Source organism: Lynx rufus, unplaced genomic scaffold (assembly GCF_022079265.1).
Source record: "Lynx rufus isolate CCGP_SWC_20201006 ecotype Redwood Valley unplaced genomic scaffold, mLynRuf1.p SCAF_4, whole genome shotgun sequence".
Lineage (NCBI taxonomy): Eukaryota > Metazoa > Chordata > Mammalia > Carnivora > Felidae > Lynx > Lynx rufus.
The window spans coordinates 166866893-166890322 of NW_025814856.1; the positions used below are offsets into that span (position 1 = coordinate 166866893).

At 44.6% G+C, this 23430-nt stretch overlaps 1 protein-coding gene across 1 annotated transcript in view; it reads left to right on the top strand.

Moving 5' to 3' along the window:
- Positions 1–23430, top strand: part of DPP6 (dipeptidyl peptidase like 6) — a 715888-nt gene that overhangs the window by 417514 nt on the left and 274944 nt on the right. Inside the window, exons 4-5 of the mRNA XM_047097129.1 lie at positions 9668–9762; positions 22394–22468. Coding sequence (XP_046953085.1) covers positions 9668–9762; positions 22394–22468 — 170 coding nt within the window. The remainder of the gene's footprint in view (positions 1–9667; positions 9763–22393; positions 22469–23430) is intronic.

A 23430-nucleotide genomic window follows, 5' to 3' on the forward strand; every position in this document is an offset into this window, starting at 1 on the left:
TCGCTCTCCCTCTCTCTCTCTCTCTGCCCCTCCCCTGCTCACGCACACATTCTCACTCTCTCAGAATAAATAAATAAAAAGTATGCGTTTTTCCATCGAGACTGGCGTGTGTTCTCTGAGGTCGTATTGTGGCACCAGGAAAATACCCCATCAGCTTTCTCGGAATGAGTTTAGCACGCATGGACGGTCCTTACCTGAATTGGGTGTTTCAGCAGCGGCTGCAAATGGTGATTTCCTAAGTTCGTCATCCCTCACACATTCACCAGCTGACAGTCTTCTGAAAGGAAGGCCTCCCCCTCACAGGCGGGCTATATGTTGTCCCCCTGAACTGCTGGAAAAGCAGGATGAATCCTTGATTATTCATTCTTTCCCTCCAAATTTGTATTTATTAAATTCCAGCTGGCTAACATCCAGTGCGATATTGGTTTCAGGAGTAGAATTCAGTGACTCATCACTTACATACAACACCCAGTGCCCATCCCAACAAGCGCCTTCCTTAATGCCCATCCCCCGTCTAGCCCATCCCCCACCCACCTCCCCTCTGGTAACCAGCAGTGTGTTCTCTAGAGTTAAGAGTCTGTTTCCTGGTTTGTCTCTCTCTTTTTCCCCCTATGTTCATTTGCTTTGCTTATTAAATCCCACATATGAGTGAAATCATATGGTATTTGTCTTTCTCTCACTGACTTATTTTGCTTAGCATTATACTCCCTAGCTCCATCCATGTTGTTGCAAATGGCAAGATTCCATTCCTTTTGATCACCAAGTAATATTCCATTGTGTATAAATACCACATCTTCTTTATTCATCAGTTGATGGATATTTGGGCTCTTTCCATAGTTTGGCTATTGTGGATACATCAGGGTCCATGTATCCCTTCAAACCAGTATTTTTGTATCCTTTGGGTAAATACCTAGTAGTGCAATTGCTGGGTCGTAGGGTAGTTCTATTTTTAACTTTTTGAGGCACCTCCATACTGTTTTCCAGAGTGGCTGCACCAGTTTGCATTCCCACCAACACTGCACATCCTCGCCAACACTTTGTTCTTGTGTTCTTGATTTTAGCCATTCTGAGATGTGTAAGATATCTCATTGTAGTTTTGATTTGTATTTCCCTGATGATGAGTGATGTTGAGCATTTTTTCATGTTTCTGTTGGTCATTTGGATGCCGGCTTTGACATCTTCTGCCCATTTTTTAACTGGATTATTTGGTTTTTGGGTGTTGAGTTTTTATAAGTTCTTTATGTATTTTGGACATTAACCCTTTATAAGATATGTCACTTGCAAATATCTTCTCCTGTTCTGTAGGTTGCCTTTTAGTGTTATTGTTTCCTTTGCTGTGCAGATGCTTTTTATTTTGATGAGGTCCCAATAGTTAATTTTTGCTTTTGTTTCCCTTGCCTCAGGAGACCTATCCAGTGAGAAGTTGATAATGGCCAATATCACAGAGGTTACTGACTGTGGTCTCCTGTATGATTTTAATTCTTTCCTTGCTCACATTTAGGTTTTTCATCCACGTTGAGTTTATTTTTGTGTATGGTGTAAGAAAGTGGTCCAGGTTCATTCTGCATGTTACCGTCGAGTTTTCCCAGCAGCATTTGTTAAAGAGACTGTCTTTTTTCCATTGGATATTCTTTCCTGCGTTGTCAAAGATTGACCATATAGCTGTGGGTTCATTTCTGGGTTTTCTATTCTGTTTCCATTGATCTGAGTGTCTGTTTTTGTGCCAGTACCATACTATCTTGACGATGACAGCTTTGTAATACAGCTTCAAGTCCGGGATTGTGACGCCTCCTGCTTTGGTTTTCTTTTTCAAGGTTGCTTTGTCTGTTCGGAGTCTTTGCAGTTCTATGCAAATTTTAGGATTGTTTGTTCTGGCTCTGTGAAAAATACTGATGGTGTTTTGATAGGGATTGCATTAAATGTGTAGATTCCTTTGGGTATTATAGACATTTTTAATTACCAGTTTCAGAGTCAGGACTTGATGTCATAGTTCCCTCCAACCGTGGAAAACGAGTTGTTTTTCTCTTTTGGGAGTTCCATTATGGATTCCTGAACTGTTTTATACATTTGATGTGTTTGAATCAATTAGGGTATTGTTCTTTTGATGTTCAGATTTTACCAGCTTCGGACCTGAGAGCCCTCCCACTGGTTGTCTAGTGACACAAGAGTGTTGTGTAACAAACAACTACATACCCTCGGTGACATGCAGGGTAAGCGTTTATCTTTCGCGCAGCTGGTTGTCAGCCGGTGGTGGGTTAGGCAGCCGGTGGTTGCTTCTCCACTGGCTGATTTGCTTCCGGGGCTGGACAACCAGCTGGCTGCCGGCGCATCTGGAGTGGCGTCTGCTCAGGTGCCGGGCAGCTCAGCTGTGCTCCACATCTGTTTCTGCGCTGGGGCCAAAAGACGGGGCCACACATGTTTGTTTCACGGCCATGGCAGAAGCCAGGAGGGGCGAGTCAAACTATACGAGTGCTTCTCAGGTGCCTGCTTGTTCACAGTCCAGTGACCAGTTTAGGTCACGCATCTGAGCCCACGTTCGAGAGGAAGAGCCTGGCGAAGCCAGACACAAAGGCCGTGGGCAGGAGGGAGGGAAGCGTTAGGGCCATTTTGCCGTCTACCGTGGTCTTATGGTCTGTGTCCCCATCGGTCACCGAACACTTCCTTGCTGGCTGGCCGCTAAGATATTCCAGGTTCATACTGTATGTTCTGTGCCTCAGATCGAGAAATGCCCAGGTCTTTAGAGATCCCTTGTGCTTTTTACTGAGAATGATAGCTTGGGATCCTGTCTTAGAGTACAGTGCTGTGGTTAATGTGGAACTTAACAATAGCCAACACACGATAATTATCATCTGATTGGCAATGTTAATTGTAATTGTCCTTAAGTCAGGGAACACGGCAGATTCATGGTGCATACTGATTCTGTTTAGTGAGAAATGGTATTATTTCTAGACCACAGCGTGGATGTTAGGGATTACAGATCAGTTTTTATATCTTATGGCCATCACCTCGATGTTGACTTTCTTAGGAAACATGCTATATGCTATGTGTTATCAGCATACGTGAATACAAGTAATTTGTATCCGAGAAGAAAATAAAATAAGCAATAAGTAGGATAGAACGCTGTTTCTATTAGCAGCTATTTACAATTAAAAGAAGATAATTAGAGAAAAACCAGATCTGCTTCATTTACGTGCACTGTTTGTTTCTCAAAGTCTATTTCTCTGAAGCAACTCTTTGTGATATTTATATAATCAATTGTCAGTCAATTTATATAATCAACACCAGCCAGGGGCACCTGGTGGCTCAGTCAGTTAAGCGTTTGACTTCAGCTCAGGTCACGATCTCGTGGTTTGTGAGTTCGAGCCCCGCATCAGACTGTGTGCTGACAGCTCAGAGCCTGGAGCCTGCTTCGGATTCTGTGTCTTCCTCTCTCTCTGCCCCTCCCCCACTCATGCTCGCTCTCTCTCTCTTTCTCTCTCAAAAATATTTAAAAATTAAAAAACAAGACCAACCAGCAGGTCTAAGTCATCCTTGGCGACGGGAACCACGTATCTCGATGGCTAAGAAATCTCTAGTACCACAAAATGCCATCCATTTAAAATTTCTTCATCATGGGAAAGACCTTTGAAAGGTTTCTAAGAAATACATTACTGTGTCAGGCAAAAATAAGCAACGTACGAAGCCAGCTGATATATGATTCTCAGAGGAAATGACTGGAACGTCATCTTATTTTTGGAAGAGCGAGAAAAACAACGTGTTACATTGCTATATATTTTTCTATCACAATCGGGGGAAAAGAATAAAATGAAAAGCAATCACCTCCCTTGTGTTGGCTACCAATGCTGTCGCTTTCTTTAATTATGTAGCTTTGGAGAACTGACGAAGCCACCCAGAACAATTAAATTAATGACATATTTTACATGCTGAGTACTTGACATGAACAATACGTCGCAGAGGGTGACGCCGTGCGAGACTTTCTCCGGGAGATCTTTTCCTCACAACCTCACCCTCTGTGTTTCTCCGAATCCCCGGTGAGCCTGGCTTTTCAGTGTCGCCGTCCTGTCCTCAGAGTGTCCAAATGCACCTTACACTCCCCTCTGGGGTATTTTACTGCACTGCAGTGACGGGGGAGAAAGGAGCTATCTCAGAATCTCACCAAGAGGCACTAAAGGCAGAATTGCGAAGCGGCCCTACCCACCCCTGCTTCCTTTGACCTTGTCGGCCGGGGGCAGCCTCTCACACAGCGGGTCTGCCTACGGAGTCGCAGGCGGGTTGCACATTTGGCGAATCAGACAGACGGGTGATGGTGTGAATTTGGTGAACGCATCACGCGTTTTTAGCCCCCGGTTTCCCCTCAGTCATCATGCTAGGTTTTAGAGGTAGAAAGTCCAGAAGGTGTGGCCTTTTCCCCATGCGTCCCGCTCTCTTTGCGGAGGAGACAGAGTTGTCACAGCCAATGAGGAGCGTAAAGCAGGAGTGGGGTGCGGGGCAGAGCAGAGCGGGGTTAATCCTGCCTGGCAGACGCATGGCAAGCTTTGCAGGGGAGAGGCCTTTGTGAGAAGAGCGGACAGAGGTCCCCCGGAGGGAGTGGGAGAGGGCATTGCAGGCTGGGCAGTGGTCTGAGGCATCACCCAGGCACATGGTTCAGGACGCTTGATGGGGGGGGGGGGGGTGACAGCAAATTAAAATGGGAAGAGTCACCCAGGCCTGGATGTGAAGGACCTTGAATGTCAGGCTGAGGAGTTGGCCAAAGCAGTCTCTGCCAAAGAACCTAGAAAAAAAAAAAAATATAGAAGCACGTCCTCGTGTGCACAGAGCATGGAGCGAAGGGAGTGAGCCGTCAGAGGTGTCCAAGGTGAAGGTGGCGGTGGGCAGACCCAGGGCAAGGGCACCGCAAGCCACGAGGACCCATGGCTTTGAGCCATTCAAGACGCCCTCAAAGGGGTAGGCGCAGACGAGGGGTGGAATATTGAAGACGAGAGACAAAAAGGAGGCAGAGGTGATTCCAGATCTTCTCCTGAGACAAGAGTAGCAGCTGACACGCACCCCAGAGCCTGCCCTGATCCAGGCGTCATTTTGAGTTCATCTCGAGTCTCCCGTACGTAATGTCTCTGAATCTTCACATGCACGATATCGGGTGTATACTATTATTTCTCCCGTTCTGCAGAACAGACAAGCATTATGAGGGATGGAAAATACGGTGAAAAAATAAACCTTGCAAATCACCAAGAAGGTGAGAAAATTCTAAACTTGCACTCATCTGAGAAAATAGTTACAAGATGAATAACTCGAAATCTGGAGGATGAACAGGAGAAAACTAATCGATCCATCATCATACCAGAATGTGTCAATACAATGGGCGGCTTTTTAAGAAAAAGTGAAGCGTGGGGCGCCTGGGTGGCGCAGTCGGTTAAGCGTCCGACTTCAGCCAGGTCACGATCTCACGGTCCGTGAGTTCGAGCCCCGCGTCGGGCTCTGGGCTGATGGCTCAGAGCCTGGAGCCTGTTTCCAATTCTGTGTCTCCCTCTCTCTCTGCCCCTCCCCCGTTCATGCTCTGTCTCTCTCTGTCCCAAAAATAAATAAACGCTGAAAAAAAAAATTTAAAAAAAAAAAAAGAAAAAGTGAAGCGTGCAAAAAAATGGGCTGAGAATGAGGCAAGTTAACGAATGGTACAACCAGCACGGTTAAATTAAAGACCAAATAGAGAACCTGCATCTTCCGGTTAGAAAATATCCATTCCGTTAAGAAACCTTCCACAAAAACGAACCCCGCCTCAGGCTATAAACCAGAGTCAACAAATTTCACAGAGTGGATAGTACAAGTTTTTCTAACACATGTAGCAAATTACAAATCAATAACAAAAAGACGAAGAAGAGTGTTTTACATACATTTGCAAATTACAAATTCCAAGTAACTCCCAGGTTGAAAAGGAAAGCATGACAGAAACTAAAAATGCACAGAACAGAGCACTAATGAGAAAACTACCCATTAAAACTTGTGGATTCAGATAAAGACATAATTCAGGAAATTTATGGCACCAGTTGTGACTCTAAGAAAAGTGGAAATGCTGAAATTAATAAGCTGAGTGTCAAACTGAAAAGATAAGAAGGGGAGGGGGTAACGAGACAGGGTGGAACAGAGATTAGTAACACAGAAACCAGCAGTGCCCCGGCGTCTCTGACCCGTGAGCCACACACGCCCAGAAGACAAGCAGAGCAGTTCAGCTGCAGGTAACATACCAGCATTGAGTATAAAAGGCTGCTGCCCAAAGTTGGTGTCTGTGTCTAGCGAAGAAAATTACCTGGTGTTGCACAGGAAGCCACATTTATTAAAGAATATTAACATAGTCCAGAATGTCCAGAAACTGACAACCGTCGTGTCTAGGATATAGCACAAAATTACCTTACTTACAAAGAATGCCCCCCCCAAAAAAAGAGGGGAACATACTTTCAGTATAAAAGAAAATTAACTGAGTCTGACTCCAGAATGAAACAGATTTTGGAACTGATGGGGCAAACATCCTAAAAGTGTATATATTTCCATGACACACAAGGAAGTACCTATGTTTTCCGTGAATGAAAACGTCAGCAGGGAAATGAGAAATCCCCGCAGAAAAGTAGGAACAGTAGAAAGAACAACATGGAAAATCCTAAACATAAGAACGCAGATTCTGAAATGTAAAAATTCACTGCGTGGACCTGACAGTCAAATAATCATGACAAAGGAGAGACAAAGCAGCTGTGATGACAGCTCAGTAGAAATTATTCGAGGTGAACAGAGGGAAGTTTTTTTTAAAGAACAGAGCATCAGAGAGTGTTAGGTAATATCAGGGGCCCCAATATGTGTGCAGCTGGCATTCCAGGAGAGGAGAGGGATAAAACAAATAGAAAAAAATATTCGCAAATTAAAGACTGAAGATTTGACAAAGACATACGTTTGCAGACACGAGGCTCAGCAAACACCAAACAGAATGAACACAAAGAAGTCTAATCAAAAATGCATCATAGCTGGGCTGTTAGAAACCACAAGCAAGAAGTCAGTCTTGAAAACAGCGAAAGAAAAATGCATGGAAACGGTGTCGGGGAAAGAACAATGAAGAGCCGCTTCTTGTCAGAAGCCATGGTGACCAGAAGGACGTGGCATGAAATTCCCAAAGGAAAAGGAAACACCATCAACCTAGAAATCTATATGAAGAGACAATATCCTTCAGAAGTGAAGGAAATCAAAGGCACTCAGGTAAGAGCAAATTCAAGGAACTGGGTGCCGGCGGGTCCATACAAACACATACCTCGAGGAAGTTCTCAAGAGGCAGGAAAATGATGCTGGTGGAAACTCAGGTCCTGGATCAAGTCTAAAAAGTGTCAGAAAGGCGAGTGGTGGGCAAATGCAACAGACTTTTTTTTCTTTCTTTTTCTTCTTGCTCTCTTTATAAATGAGGTACTGTTATAAACAGTAATTATGACATCTTGTGGAGTATGTAAAGTATCTCGATTCAATACACATGACAATTATAACAGCATGGGGCTGGATGCGGGCTGAAAACTTGATAAATTTCTGTATTTCACCAGAGCTGGTACACTATTAACTCATTGTTGACTGTGGAAAGTTGAGTATGTATTCTAATCCCTAGGATCAGCACAAAAAATTTGCAAAGAAATACAGCTAAGGGGCACTTGGGTGGCTCAGTCTGTTAAGCATCCGACTTCAGCTCAGGTCATGATCTCGCGGTCCGTGAGTTCGAGCCCCGCGTCGGGCTCTGTGCCGACAGCTCAGAGCCCGGAGCCTGCTTCAGATTCTGTGTCTCCCTCTCTCTCTCTGCCCCTCCCCTGCTCATGTTCTGTCTCTCTCTGTCTCAAAAATAAATGAAAACATTAAATTTTTTTAAAAAAAATACAGCTAAAATAGGGACATTAAAATTCTGAAAAATATGCAACAATAAAGTGAAAGCCAGAAATAAGTGGAGGAAACAAGTAGAAACTAATCACACACACACACCCCTACACCCCCCCACCACCCACCCCCACCTCCACACACACACACCCCACACACCCATACACATACACACCCACCCCACACACATACACATAGACACACGTTAGACCAAATGCGGCCGTATCAATCATTTCATTAAATATGCATACAGGACATTCACCAGGTTAGACCATATTACGGACCACAAAAATGTCTTAATGAGTTTTCAAAGACTGAAATCATGTACCGAGTCTTCTTTGATCCAGTGAATTTAAATTAAAAACCTATAAAACATAAAAGGGCCAGAATAACTTTACATACTTGCAAATTAAACAACATGTTTCTGAATAATCATTGGGCCACGCAGATATTACAGGGAAGATTAGAAATAATTTGAACTGAATAATAATGTAACTCAGCATATCAAAATTTCTGAGATGTAGCTAACACCATCCATAGAGGGAAATTTTTAGCGTTCATCAGTTTTATTAGAAAGGATGGGGGGCGCCTGGGTGACTCAGTCGGTTAAGCGGCTGTCTTTGGCTCAGGTCATGATCTCGCGGTCCATGAGTTCGAGCCCCGCGTCGGGCTCTGTGCTGACCGCTCAGAGCCTGGAGCCTGTTTCAGATTCTGTGTCTCCCTCTCTCTGCCCCTCCCCCGTTCATGCTCTGTCTCTCTCTGTCTCAAAAATAAATAAACGTAAAAAAAAAAACAAAAACGAAAGAAAGGATGGAAAATCAAACTAAAGATCTAAGCTCCCACCTTAACAACCTGGAAAAAGAAGAGAATGAAAACCAAAGCAAGCAGCAGAAAGGAGTGAAAAAGGAAAGAGCCTAAATTTATGAGATAAAGAGTAGAAATGATAATACCGTTTGGATTAATCCAGTCTGCACAGGGTGGTCCCGTCAGCAACTGGTTATTGTGTGAAATGCCTTGACCATCAAGCTGGCTCAGTACTCCCACCTTTGCTCGGACAGACAGTATTTCTTCTCCTCGTCGTGTGCCCAGCCCTGTACCAGCAACCCGTCCTTCAGAAAACGTGCCCTTTCACTCGCAGTAGGGACACACGTGCCTACAGATACACCTCTGCAATAATCCTGATCGGTGTGTTTTATTACTTTCCTAAGGGAATAATTGAAAGGTTGGTCATGCAAAGGACCACGGTCACTGTCTCTGAGGACAGGATGTATGGATTCAGGGGTATGCGTGACCAAGAAACTGCCGACTCTTCCAGGTGTAGCAAGGAAGGTTGTGGACTAACTCGAAACAGTCTTGCAGGGTTTGGATGTGTGAGCACGTGTGCATAACACGGTTCACCCAAGCTGTACATACAGGAAATCACTACCCACAGTGCGAATTACTGTCCATGCTTTTTGGTAGTAAGTTTCTTAATCTGCTCCATGTGTCCACTGTGTGTTGGGCTCAAGAAAGCTCTAGAATGTCCGAAAGACTTCATGGGCATGGGCACTGGTGTTTTATATGCCAGTGTGTAGCGTAGGAGCGAAGATTCGGAGAGAAGCTTCACATGAGGTTATGTTGAGAGCAGCTGTATATACTTTACCAGATTGAAAGGACCCTTTGATGAATCACAGGATTCTATTTTTGTCGGAATAGTTGATTCGTTCTGTGTAAGTGTCCGTCAGAAGCCTGCTGAGCTCCTTAATGTTTCGTTTCTTTTTTATTTCTTCTCTTGTAGATAAAGAATTCATCTACAGAGAACAGAAAGGAAATGTGATACTACAGAATGTTGAAACAAATATTTCTACGGTGTTAATAGAAGGCAAAAAAATTGTAAGTACTCTCTCTAATGACCGGGATAATTTCAGTTTTCCCTCCTGCAAGTCAATAAAGCAGAAAATGACTTTAGGTTTCAACTTTTAGGAGGAGCCTAGCAGAAGCAATAAACTTGTAACACTATAGCCTGAGCAGCTCAAGATAATGTGAAATTGAAACCACACTAATTTAATAAGATGAAAGCAGTTTCTTTCGTGTGCGGGACATTTCTCTGCAGGTGTTGGAAACAAGTGTTGCATATCATATGTAATTGGAAGATCACGTCCTAGGGCTTTAGACATTTACAGAAAAATGGCAGTAATGCACAGAGAATACTTCAGGAGGGCTTGCTCAGTCTCGTTTAAAAAAAACACCTCATCTCCACATGCACAGGGAATATTAATGGAGGCACGCTGACTGTGCTTCGTCTGAACACGTGAAGTGATGTTTAGGCTTTAAAATAAGTACGGAGTGGATGCGAATGCCAGTCAGTGCCTCATAATCTGGGAAAACCCATTTTCCCCGAGATTTAAGTAGCATCGAAATTTGGAGTTCATGTACAGTTGAAAATACTTACTTAAATTTTTTTAATGTTTATTTATTTTTGAGACAGAGGGAGATAGAGCGCGAGTGGGGGAGGGGCAGAGGGAGAGGGAGACACAGAATCTGAAACCAGCTCCAGGCTCTGAGCTGTCAGCACAGAGCCTGACGCGGGGCTCGAACCCACAAACCGCGAGATCATGACCTGATGTTACTTTAAATAAACACGGAAGAGGGGCACCTGGGTGGCTCAGTCGGTTGGGCGTCCGACTTCAGCTCAGGTCATGATCTCGTGGTTCGTGGGTTCGAGCCCTGCGTCGGGCTCTGTGCTGACAGCTCAGAGCCTGGAGCCTGTTTCAGATTCTGTGTCTCCCTCTTTCTGCCCCTTCCCTGCTCGCTCGCTCTCTCTCTCGCACACACACAAAATAAACATTATAAAAATTTTTAAACAAACAGAAGAATACAATATCATCTTTACACTTCAATTAGCAACCATCAACATCATCCCTGTGTATTGAAAAGGCTGGGAAGTGAGCACTGAACTATGAAAATCATTCATCTTGTTGGGTGGGGAAGAGTTTGTATATTATTTTTCATGGTGATGAATTCCATAATTGTTGTTTCGATGCCGTTTTACTCAATAATTTTAATCAGATTTTTAAAAATTCAGTATCACGTTTCAAAGGGATTAGACCTCTCCTTCAACGAACATGTGAGCACTGCAGACAGTTCAGAAAGTACTTGGAAGGGAAAGCACGTAAATTAAAAAAAAGAGTCCTGCTGCTCTGCTTATGTCAAGTTTTCTCACTTTTTATGTCTTTCCCTGTTTTAATTACTTATTTAAATTACTAAGTTAACATTTAAATAAAAAGTCTTTTTGTTTCTTTAATTTAGGCTCCCCTTTGATTTTGTATAATCATTAGACTGTAGGATTTGAATTTTTATCTGTCTCTAAAAATTAATGAATTCTGACTCCTCACAGAGAGGGACATGATTACAAGTATTATGAGACCCTTTCCAGAATCAAGAGCTGTAATGGGTTCATGTGTTGTAGAGGAACTCGGGAATCTGTTGAGATAAGAACTTGAGACGACTTTTTTCCTTTTTCCCTTCATCCAGTATGTTGAGCTCTCACAATTAGCGTTCACTTTACTTTATTCTCTTTCGTTTAATTTCCATCAAGGGCTCCGTGTGTGTGTTCTCACATTTGGAGGAGGAAGAAGCTCACTGCGGGGGCTTCTCCTGCTTGCCCTCTGCGGAGCCCTGCAGGCTGGCTCCCACAGGTGGGCTCCCGCAGGTGCGCCCCAGGTGGGCCCCCGCAGGTGCAGGTGCGCCCCAGGTGGGCCCCCGCAGGTGCAGGTGAGCCCCAGGTGGGCCCCCGCAGGTGCAGGTGCGCCCCAGGTGGGCCCCCGCAGGTGCAGGTGCGCCCCAGGTGGGCCCCCGCAGGTGCAGGTGCGCCCCAGGTGGGCCCCCGCAGGTGCAGGTGCGCCCCAGGTGGGAGGGGTCCCAGCCCCTGCCTGGTGGGCCCGTCCCCACTTTTGCTGTCATCCTCCTGGTCTGCATGACACAGCCAGCCAGCAGCCCTGCGGCTGGACGGGAGAGGCCGGCACGGCCAGCGAGCGTTTCCATCCTGAGGCTGGCTGCGCTTGCCACCTCAGTAAAAACCAGGAAGGGGAAATAGCCTTGTTTTTGTCCGCAGTTGAGAAGGCAAAAGCCAGCGGCCCGAACGCCCGCTGAACTGTTTTGTTTGGCCCACAGACTGGTTTCTTGCAAGCTGGAAGTCCAGGTTTCTGTCTTTTCTTGAAATACAGGAATAGCTAAAAGCAGCGAGACATCGTTTTCTCAGACAGCAGAATTTGGCGAGCGGAACGGGGTAGCAGCTGTCCGGTCCCCACAGCGACCACACTCGCTGACTTCTAACCAGACCGGCCTCTGAGTTTCCAACCCCCTTAGTCCAGGAACAAAGGGGTGGCATAACAAGTCACCGTCGTTTGCAAGAATGTTGTCAAAAGCCATGTCACGCGAGGTGTCTATTCTAGTTTGGTTTCTGTGTCTGCAGCGGTCGGTCCAGCCGCCGTCGCCGTCCCTCTGCATTTTTTTCTTCCTCCCCCTCGTGTCTCAGACACATTTTCTTCTTGTTCCTCTTCCCTGTCTTTTCCCCTCTTCCTCTTTTTCCCCCCGCTTATTAAAAGAACAGAAAACGGGGCACCTGGGTGGCTCAGTCGGTTAAGCGTCCGACTTCAGCTCAGGTGACGATCTCGCGATCTCGCGGTCCGTGAGTTCGAGCCCCACGTCGGGCTCTGGGCTGATGGCTCAGAGCCTGGAGCCTGCTTCCGATTCTGTGTCTCCCTCGCTCTGTCTCTCTCTGTCTCAAAAATAAATAAACGTTAAAAAAAAAAAGAACAAAAAACAAAAATATTTTTTACTTATTTTTATTTCCTAGGCTTGTCTCTCTCTCTCTTTTCTTTTTTTAAGTCGGGAAGTATAACACTGTGTACCTGTGTCTTTAAAAGACCTGCAAAGAAATAAAGTAGCAGCTTGATTTTCCTGGCCCTGCACCTGCTACGCTGTGCAGGTTTTAGGTGGTCTGATGTCGTCCTTCTGTCACCCCTGTGCTCTCATCTGACATTAAAGTGTGTCCTCTGAGCAGGGCCCTGGGCTGGCCGAGGTGGGTGGGTGGAGACCAGGATTAATGAAACAGTTTTACTCTCTGGGACCTTTCCACCCAGATCTAGAAGAGGCAGGCATTTGTGACGTCTGCGCTGCAGTAGAGGCAGGAAGGAGAGAAGAGAGTCGATGTCAGCGGTAGATAGGGCGCAGAGGGGGACATCCAGCAGCCCCCGAAAGGTGAGTACGGTTTGAAGACAAGTGGGAAGCAGCATCCTTGCTGCACAGCGAACAGGCTGAGCAGTGAATGTCCCGTGGGCAGGCAGGGTGGCCAGTCGCCAGCTCCGGTGCAGGTCACGTGGGAGCGGTTGGAAGGCCGTGGCTCAGGGCCCCGGGAGAAGGTCAGGGAGCAAGCCACGGAGCGCCTTACCCGGGGGTCTAGCCTTTTTACTCTGCAGGAAACTGAAAGGGATGGGACTGTTGAGGTCGGGTCTGTCTAGGAAAATAAAGCTAGAGCCACGTGACGGGGGTGCAGGAGGGAAAGATGAGAGGCGAGGGGCCCCTGGGACTGCTTCGGGCCCAGGTGGAGCTGAACCAGGTCCTGGTGAAAGCAGTGACTGGGGAAACCAGGAGGGACGAGTCTGCGTCCCGTCACAGAGGCAACATTGACGAGTCCGGCTGTGCGGTGCACGAGGGCCACCGAGGCTGTAGCCACGGTCTGCGTCCACCGGGGGCGTGGGCGTGGGTCTCAGACACCCGGAGTGGGGAGCAGTCAGGGCCGTGGAGGAGAAAACCAGGGCTAACCGAGGAAGGAGGGGGACGCAGCAGGGTGCACGCGGGGTTCACTCAACACACAAGGCTATGTGAGTGCTTACAGTATAAACACCACGCGCATTTCCTTATTTAATTGAAACCCTGTGAGCGGCAGGCAGGATATTCTTCCCACTTTACCGAGGTTTATGGAGGCCAAGAGGTCTTTTCTGAGTCACGTAGCTGGTAGCTGAGAGCTCCCAGGGCTGGTCCCGAGCTACATCATTTCTAGATGGCGTAAGGGGTCTTGGGGCCAGTGTCCCACGGCCCAGGAGGGTGCCACAGCCTCAGGTGCGGGGCTCACACTGTGAGGCCACCGCTGCCTGTCCCGGTGGCCACTGCACATTGCCCCGAAATAAGGATCACACCTGCAAAACACTGTGTCAGGCCAGCCTGATGCAACACCTGCCGACGCAACCGTGCGGATTTACCTGTTTTCGAAGTGAGAGCTTTTCTCGGTGGTGGGTCTGCCCTGCTCTGTCCGGCTGCATTTTCAGGTTTCTTCTGGCTCGTACCACCAGTGCAGGGGCGGCACCTGCTTCGATCTGACTCCAAATTTAATGATTTTTAGGGTGCATCAAGGGCCCAGATGCAGACAGTGGCTGCCTTCCCTGGGAGGACCCCCAGGTGCACACGCTCCCTCCTTCCTCGTGCACGGGGACGGGCAGCTCACCACCGCCTGTGTGGCCAAGGCTGATGTGTGTTCCCCTCAAGGTGCACAGGGTGTCCCCATAACTTGTGTCATCTTCTCAGCATCTGCCTTTGGTTTTATCGTTACCAATCTTACTTATTTCCTTGTTTTCCTTTCTGAGGCGATTTTCACAAAACAGCCCAGGGACGTATTTATACTCCCTGCCCTCCATTTCTTTTCCATTCCTTGATGATTTGGAGCATTCCATCATCCCATATCTTTTTCTTTCACTCACGGCCGCCTTTCCTTCTCTGCGTTTATGATCACCCAGGTATTTATCCATTACATGAAAACAAGACACCAGCCCTTGGCATAAGTGTCTCACCGGCAACACGCCGACATTTCCATACATATGGGCTCGTCATATGTGTAGACTGATGTTTTTCTAAGTCAGGATAGGGGCGCCTGGGTGGCTCTGTCATTTGAGCATCCGACTCTTGATTTCGGCTCAGGCCATGACCTCATGATCGTGTCGTGGGATTGAGCCCCGCATCAGGCTCTGCGCTGACAGCACGGATGTCTGCTTGGGATTCTCTCTCTCCCTTTCTCTCTCTCTCTGCCCCTCCTCGGCGCTCTCAAAAATAAACAAACTTAAAAAAAATCATAAAAATCAGGGTCATGTTATTAAAAATTACATTACTGAGTGTGAGTAAACAGCCCCAAATAATGCAAAATGGGAACTGCACACCAGTCTCACCAGCGGGTGTAGCTACAGACGTTATAACCGCAGTATTGGCAAGTGGACCCACTCATGTATCCGAATCGTGATTCACTCTGAATCGTGTACTCCTGACAGCAGCACTTAAATATCAAGAACTCAATCAGCAAAACCCATTACAACTACAAAATAACAGCAAAATCCTTGATGATTACATCACAGACACTGAAAGGGTACCTGGTAAAGCTTATCAATAACTGCTAATAAAATTTCTGGGTGAGATGAAAAGGAAAACCTGCCTAAATATGACAAAAACCATTTACCCTAAGCCAACTAGCAGCGAAAAGCAATCTCAATGGCAGACAGTAGAACTATGTCAATTGCAGTCGGGCCACAGTACTCACCATCACTATTCCTATTTAATGTGCTCTTGGAGATAGCAGGAAATGCCGTATACAAGCAGAGTAAGTGATGGGGAACTAGAAAATGAAAGAAAAATGTCTTTCTTTTCTGGGTAACATAATTCCATCCCTAGAAAATCTAAAAGACGTTAGTTTACCTAAGCTGTAATTAATAAGGAAAAATTTTCATCTGGCTGAATACAGAAAATATGTGAATAAATCTGTTGCTTTCTCTTCACAGACTTCAGTACCTAGAATATTTCATTCACTATATGAACAAAAACAAAAGTTCTCTCATAAATCTAAGAACAGCATAAGACTTAACGCAGACTACAAAGTCTTATTGAAGATTAGAATTCTACATGCAACAAAAATATCTTTCAAAGTTAAAGATAAAGTAAACTGGAGACAATATCCGAGAGCATTCACTGACCACACACTAGCACTCTGAGAAAGTGAAAGGAAGTTCTTTGGGGTAAGAAAGATTATACCGGGTGAAAGTTTGGTCTACATAAGGGAATGAACAGTGCCAGGAGAGGTAAATGTGGTCAACGTGTAGCTAAGCTTTTGGTGGGAACTTAAAGAAAATGAATTGGCTAGTCCTGAAAAAAATGCATCTGTTTTTTTATAAAAGGGTCTTTAAATGTGGTGAAGATGTCCAGTTCCTTTTAATATAAGACTTCTAATTCTTTTCTCCTACAGTCTACGGTGACTAAAAACCACAAACATATACACATAAAATCTTTGGAACATGTTAGAATTTTCTTGGGCAGGACATCCAGAGCAGAAATCTGATACAATGCAGGGTGGAAGATAACTATAGTATAAAGGACAGGTTTCCTATATCATTATGTCCATAAGCTTCCCTTATTACTCCCAAAGGATTCAAAGGTGAGTTTTAAAAAGCAAGACCCAGCTCTAAGCCTTCTATGATATATACTTTCAGTAGAAAGACACAGGTTAAAATTAAATTAATATAAACAGACATACCATCCAAACATTAACCAAGGGAAAGCCTGAATGGTCCTGTTAATATCAAAGTAGACTACAGAAGAGTCCCTACTACTGGAAATAAGAAGAAATATTTCATAAGGATGAAGGGGTCAGTTCTTTAAGAAGGCAGAAGAATGCTGAAGGTATATGCAACTAGCAATAGACCTATAAGATTTGAAGCCAGAATCGGTTGAACCAAAACCAGAAGTGGACAAATCCACAACTGAAGTGGGAGGTTCCAACGGTCCTCTCTGAGTAGTTGATAGAACATGTAGGAAAACAGATCGGTACAGAGACCAAAGTCTTGAAAGCACAGTCAACCAACTCACCTAACTGACATTGATGGGTCACATCCCTCACCAACAGAGAACACGTTCATTCTGAGCACACGTGGAACATTCACCAAAACTGATAAAAGTCTGGGCCATTAAATGAGTCTCAGTTTATCTCGGAGGTTGGAAATTACGCAAAGACCAGTGTCTGGCAAATACATAATTAAAGTAGGAATCAATAGCAGAAAAATATCTGGAATGTGGCCTGATGATTGAAAATTAAACAACCTGCTTTTAAGTGACGAATCGGCCAAAGAAGAAATCAGATGGGAATTAGGTAATGTGTTGAAATGAAGGGAAATTAAGACATATAAAATGAAAATTTATGGCGTGCAGGTAGGCAGCACTTAAAGGGAAATTTATTGCTTTAAGTGCTCCTATCATTAGATCTAAGCATGCACCTTAAAAAAAACAAAACTAGAGAAAAACGAATGATGTGTAAGTATGCAGAAGAAAGGCAATAAAGGGAAAAATCAACCATATGGAAAAGAAAAAAATAGCAGAAAAAAAATAAACAAAACCCAAAGCTGGTTTTTGGAAAAGATTCATGAAATTGATCAAGAACAAAGATAAAGGACAAAAACCAATAATAGGAACAGAAGAAAGTCCCATCAGTACAGGCTTGGAAAGGGTAATCGAAAATATTTGTAGTAGCCATATATCAATAAACTTGACAATGAAATGAGAATAAACAAGTGAAATAAATAAATCCTTAAAAGATACAAATTATCACAGCTCACTAAAAGTGAAATAGGGACTCTCAATAGTCCTATATTGATGTAAAAGGAATTAATGGTCAAAAAGTTCCACATGTAGAAAATTCAAGGTGCAAATACATGGCTTCACTGGTCAATTCTACCAAACATTTAAGGAAAACATTATACCAGTTCTGTAAAAACTTACAAAACAAATAGAAGAGGAGGAAATACTTCCCAAGTCATTTATTAGGCCAGCACTTCCCTCAAGTATAAACCAAAAGAGGTTATTACCAGAAAAGAAAACCACAGACTAATGTCCCTTACAAACACAGGTGCAAAAATCCTCAACAAAATAGCAAATCATGTCTAGCAGTATATAAAAGGGTTAATACATCATGACCTATAGAGATTATCTAAGGAATGCAAGTTTGCTTCAACATTTGAACATCAAACAATGTAATTAACCATTTTGACAGACTAAAAAGAGCAAAACAGCATAATTATCTCCAAAAATGCAGAAGAAGCATTTGAGATAATTCAACACTCATTAGAAAACTCAACATCCATTGTAAAAATTCTGAGCAAACTGGAAATAGACAGGAGCATCTTCAACCTGATAACAGACATCTACAAAAGCACCTGCCATTAATACACTTACTAATGAAGACTGGATGTTTCTCCCTGAGATCAGGAAAAAGGCGAGGTGTCCACCTTCATTATATTTCCGGACATTATACTGGCGGCTCTCTAGTGTGTAATTAGGCTATAAAAAGAAGCAAAATGCATCTAATGAGGAAAGGAGTGGGGAAAAAAAACTCTTCAGCCACAGAAAATATGATTAGATAGAAAATTCTAAAGAATGTACAAAAAAATTGCTATAACAATTAATGAAATTTAGCAAAGTCGCGGAACAAAAGGTCAAGGTACCGAAATCAATTCTATTTCCATATGTTAGCAATAAACAACTGAATATTGAGATGTGTATATTTTACATATATAAAACATCAATAATGCCAAATACTTAGGATACATCTAACAAAATACAGGCAAGAGCTGTACACTGAAAACTACAAAGCATTGCAGAGAGAAGTTAAAGATTTCTTTCAGAAGCCCTCGTTTCGAGAAGCTTACATTCTAGGGGAGGGGACGGGCACTAAATAAGATAAATAGGTTAAATATACATTATTTTAATAGTGCGTACGCCTAGGAAAATAAGGGATGAGGGTTATGAAAAATTGGAGGCAAGCCTATTGAGATTTCTAGATCTCATGGCCACGGAAGAGAGGGAAGTCTTCACTTAGAAGGAGGCTCCTGAGAAGAAAGCTGACAGGTGACAGTCTAGAGCTTTTCAAGCAAGAGGAAGACCAGTCATGAAGACCATGAAACCAGCGTGTGCCTGGCGTGCTCATGGAAGGTGTAGACAGCAGTGGCAGTGTGGCTGGGGTGCACAGGGTCAAGAGGCCATACTTGGAGGTGGGGACCAAGGAGTAGCCCCACTGCTCAGTGGGAGCTTTGACTTTTAGCCCACTGTGATGGAAGCCAAGGTGGTGTGGCTTCAAGCAGAGGGCAAGGTGATGATTCCTGTACTGAAAAGCTGGCCTCGGCCCCTCCAGCTAGAGTAGAGTGCAGGGGACAAAGTTAGAGCCTGGGGACACCGCTGGAACCGCTGGGGACACCGTTACTGCCATGGCCTGAGCGGAAGACTCATGCTGAGACCAGGGTGGTGGCGGGGGGAAGGAAAGCCTGTTCTGAATAGACTCTGATGATAGCCTAACAGTGGTTTCTGCTTGGCTAGATCTAAGATGTGTGAGACAGAGGAGAGGAGAGCCAGGAGTTTGCCCTGAGCGACTGAGGGGGTGGGGTTGCTGGGGCTGAGGGAGAAGGGACAGAATATGAGGGGCTGTATTGTATTCATGTTACCTTGAGTCTCCCACTTGACATTCGAGTGGAGGGGCCAGGGAAGCAGTGGGACATACACATCTGAAGGTCAGGGTCAAGTCCAGTTGGGTTCACAGGGTCTTGGACATGTGACGCTTGGAATCGTCAGCAGGTACTTGGATTTCATAGCCACGAGTGTGGATGGTGTCACCTAGGATGTGATTTCTGATAGGAAACCCAGTCATTTATGTTGGTTACTCCAACATTCAGAGGTCAGAGAAATGAAGGGAACCAGCAAACGTGCATGAAGAGAAGCATCGAGGAGGTACGAGAAAACCAGGTGTGCGTCCTAGAAGCCAAGTGGAGACAGGGTTTTGAGGAGGAGCAAGTGATGAGTTGTGCCAAGAGGAGAATTGAGACATCATGACGACATTAAGCAAGTTAGTCTCTGGTCACCTTGAGAAGAGAAGTGGGGATAAAAACATGGTAGGAGTGAGCTTCAGAAAAAATAGAAAACTCAGCATAACAGGTACCTTCAAGGAGACAGGGATGGACAGTTTTCTAAAGATAAAATCCGCATTGCCAGAAATATCCAGTGAGGATCAAATGTGCCCGAGGCAGGGAAATAGGAACTAAACTCTCAGCGAGGCACCACCTGACATCCATCAGAGGGTCAAACGGAAGAATGGATAGCAGCACTTCTGCCAGAGAAGGGAGAAAGGATGCATTCGCTCATCAGTAATGAGAGTGTTAATTCCAGAAACATTTCGAAAAACAACTGGGCAATATCTATTTGCACTTTTTAAAAACTTGTGCATCATCAGCCCCACCCTTAGAAATGTGTTCCATAAAAAACAAACGTGGGTGAGGATTTTTATTGCAATGTTGCGTGTCGTAACTGTACTGGACACACATCCCAGCCCATCCTCGCCGCTCACGGCTTCTGTGTTTGCAGAGGCGGCCGTGTGCTAAACTGTGCCTGTAATGTCCAGATGAACACTCATGGTGCTTTTCCAGTCATTCCCAGATGTGTGCATAGTGGCCAAAAAATTGGGGTTCCAGATCTCATGCTGTGAACAGGTGTGTGTGTGTGTGTGTGTGGTCTATGTCGTGCCCTGCTTTCCATGTTCTTTGTGCTTTTTCTTGGTGATTATGCTGTTTAAAATGGCCCCCAAGGATAATGCTGGAGTGCGGTAGTGTTCCGAAATGCAAGAAGGCTGTGATGTGCCATCCGGAGAAGACACATTTGTGAGATGATTTGTTCAGGCTGAGTATAGTGTTGTTCACTATGAGTTCAGTGTCAGTGAGTCAACGGCATACAGTCAGTAAGATGTCTTGAAGGGCGCCTGGGTGGCTCAGTCAGTTAAGCGTCTGACTTCAGCTCAGGTCGTGATCTCGCGGTTCGTGAGTTCGAGCCTCGCGTTGGGCTCTGTGCTGACAGCTCGGAGCCTGGAGCCTGTTTCAGATTCTGTGTCTCCCTCTCTCTCTCTCTCTCTCTGCCCCTCTCCCACTCATACTCTGTCTCTCTCTCACAAATAAAATAAACGTTAAAAAAAAAACTTAAAAAAAATAAGATGTCTTTAAGCGGAAACACATGTGAAACAAGGTTCTGTATAGATTGGTTGACCAAAGTATTGTGACCAGACCCTCACCAGAACCTAGCGCTGCGTTTCCCTTAGGAACAGTGTGCTGCAGTTTTCCCTAACCCAGAGTTCGTGGGGACTTTCTAGAACATTACTGCCATGAATACCAAGAATCTTCTGTAACCACGCTTTAGTAAGGACTGAGTAAATCAAGAGATATCCACACCATGTAGGTCTGTGGAAGCTCTGAAGGTCAGCACTTCAGGCCAAACCAATTGTTGCTCAAGAAAACCCAGGTGAGGGATGTATGGTGTGATGTCACTTTTTGTTGTGGTTACACATCTGTGTGTTTGCACGTGGCCGTATGATCGTTGGTAGGGTTGCCCGTGACAGGTGGACAGAGAGTGGGCGTGGGGTCTGCACAGAATCACAGCGGAGAAGGTTGGGGGGGGGGAGTGGAAGGGAAATAGCCTTTCTGATGATTTCATGTGGGTAAGATTGCCTGTGTACCATGAAGATATTTGAAGGAAGAAACACAGCTGGTCCTCTGCACACGGACTGACTTGGGGGCCGGTGTCTATCATGGTGAAAAAGCAAGCTGCAAAACAATGTGTAGAATGTAATTCTGCCTTTTAGGGACCATCTTCTTGGAGCCCCTGGGGGGCTCAGCCGGTTAAGCGTCCGACTTTGGCTCAGGTCATGATCTCATAGTCTGTGGGTTCCATCCCACGTCGGGTTCTGTGCTGTTGGCTCGGAGCCTGGAGCCTGCTTTGGATTCTGCGTCTCGCTCTCTCTCTGCCCCTCCCCTGCTCATTCTCTGTCTCTCTCTCTGTCAAAAATAAATAAACATTAAAAAAATTGGGGACCAGTCTGCTTAAAGTCAGCTTCTAAGTTTAAAGGTACAGAGAGGACAGAGTCTTGTGGGACGGGATGATTGGTTTTCATCTTTACTTCTATTGATTTGTTTCCATAGATAACCGTAAGTATTGCTTTGTTGAAATTTGAAAAAAAAAATGAACAAAATGTGCAAAAGTCTCAATTGCCTGAATATTATTCAGCAAAGAAAAGATATTGCCATCTTTAATAGACTTCAGCGAATTTATTGCATACAAATTATATTAGCAGATTTTGAAAACAGAAGCAGCAAGCACAGATTCACTACAAGATTCTGAGCTATGTTACATGTCACACGTTAAAGTTCTTTGCGTTTAGGGGCGCCTGGGTGGCTCAGTCAGTTAAGCAGCTGACTTCAGCTCAGGTCATGGTCTCAAGGTTCAGGAGTTTGAGCCCCACGTTGGGCTCCGTGCTGACGGCTCGGAGCCCGGAGACTGCTTCGGATTCTGTGTCTCCTTCTCTCTCTCTCTCTGCCCCTCCCCTGCTCACACTCCGTCTCTCTGTGTCTCAAAAATAGATAAATGTTAAAAAAATAAAATTATTTGTGTTTTTTTTTCCTTTTAGGAATCATTAAGAGCCATCCGATATGAAATCTCTCCAGATAAGGAATATGCTCTGTTTTCATACAATGTGGAGCCAGTAAGTACCATTCTTTTCTGTCTATAAAAAACCGTTTCTCCCTTCTGAGACCCTATTAAGTATTTTCCCTTGAACCTTCATTCTCCGTGGTCTTGGAATCCTGAAACGGTTGATGGGTCCCGAATTAGTCTCCTTTTATGCCACACTGCCACCTAGGAGAGAAGAAAGGTATAAAAATCCCTTTGGCAGAAAAAAAAAAAAAAAAAAATCACTCCTTTTAGGGGCAATTTCGTAGGATTTTCTTGAGGGACGTGATTAGCAGTTGTCTTTTTATAAAGATTTATCTTACCCTTTTGTGCAGCTCTTTCTCTTGCCATTTTCTCAATCATACCATAAATTTTATCCCGAGAACAAAAACCAACTGTCAGGTTCTCCCTAAACTAAAATGAAATGTTAATTATCTCTTAGCCATCATAGTATTCTAGACAAGACTTGAAATATCACTTTTCATTATATAAATCCCTGTTTTTAGCACTTCATATATGAGCTTCCCATAAAATCGCACCAGAAGTTTCTATAAAATCTCACTCTGGGCTTTAGTGGCTGCCTAAAACTAGCTCTTTCTTTTCCTTTTATTCTTTTAACATGCTCATAATTTAAAATTCATCTTGGCTCTTTAATTTTAAATGAGCTTGAAGGTGAAATTTATTTGTATCAGTGAAGCAGATGTTCAGCTTATAAGAGATTAGCAACTTTAGAAATGTCCATTTGTGGAACTTTATTCTCTGGCAAGCAAAATACAGAATTCCACTGCCTTTCCTGTTCTTCTGAGACCATTCTGTCCAGGGTTTTGTGACGCTTCTGTGAGCTCTAAGGGTACCTGGATTTTAAGTCAAGCCTGAACACCTTCTTGGTGTGTTTGAGAGGCTCTTGTCCCGGCACGAGAAGGCTAGCTTGTTGAATTACATCCCGCTGGAGTACCTGGGGGATTGGTTTGCATGGAGATCCAAGCCCAATCCTAG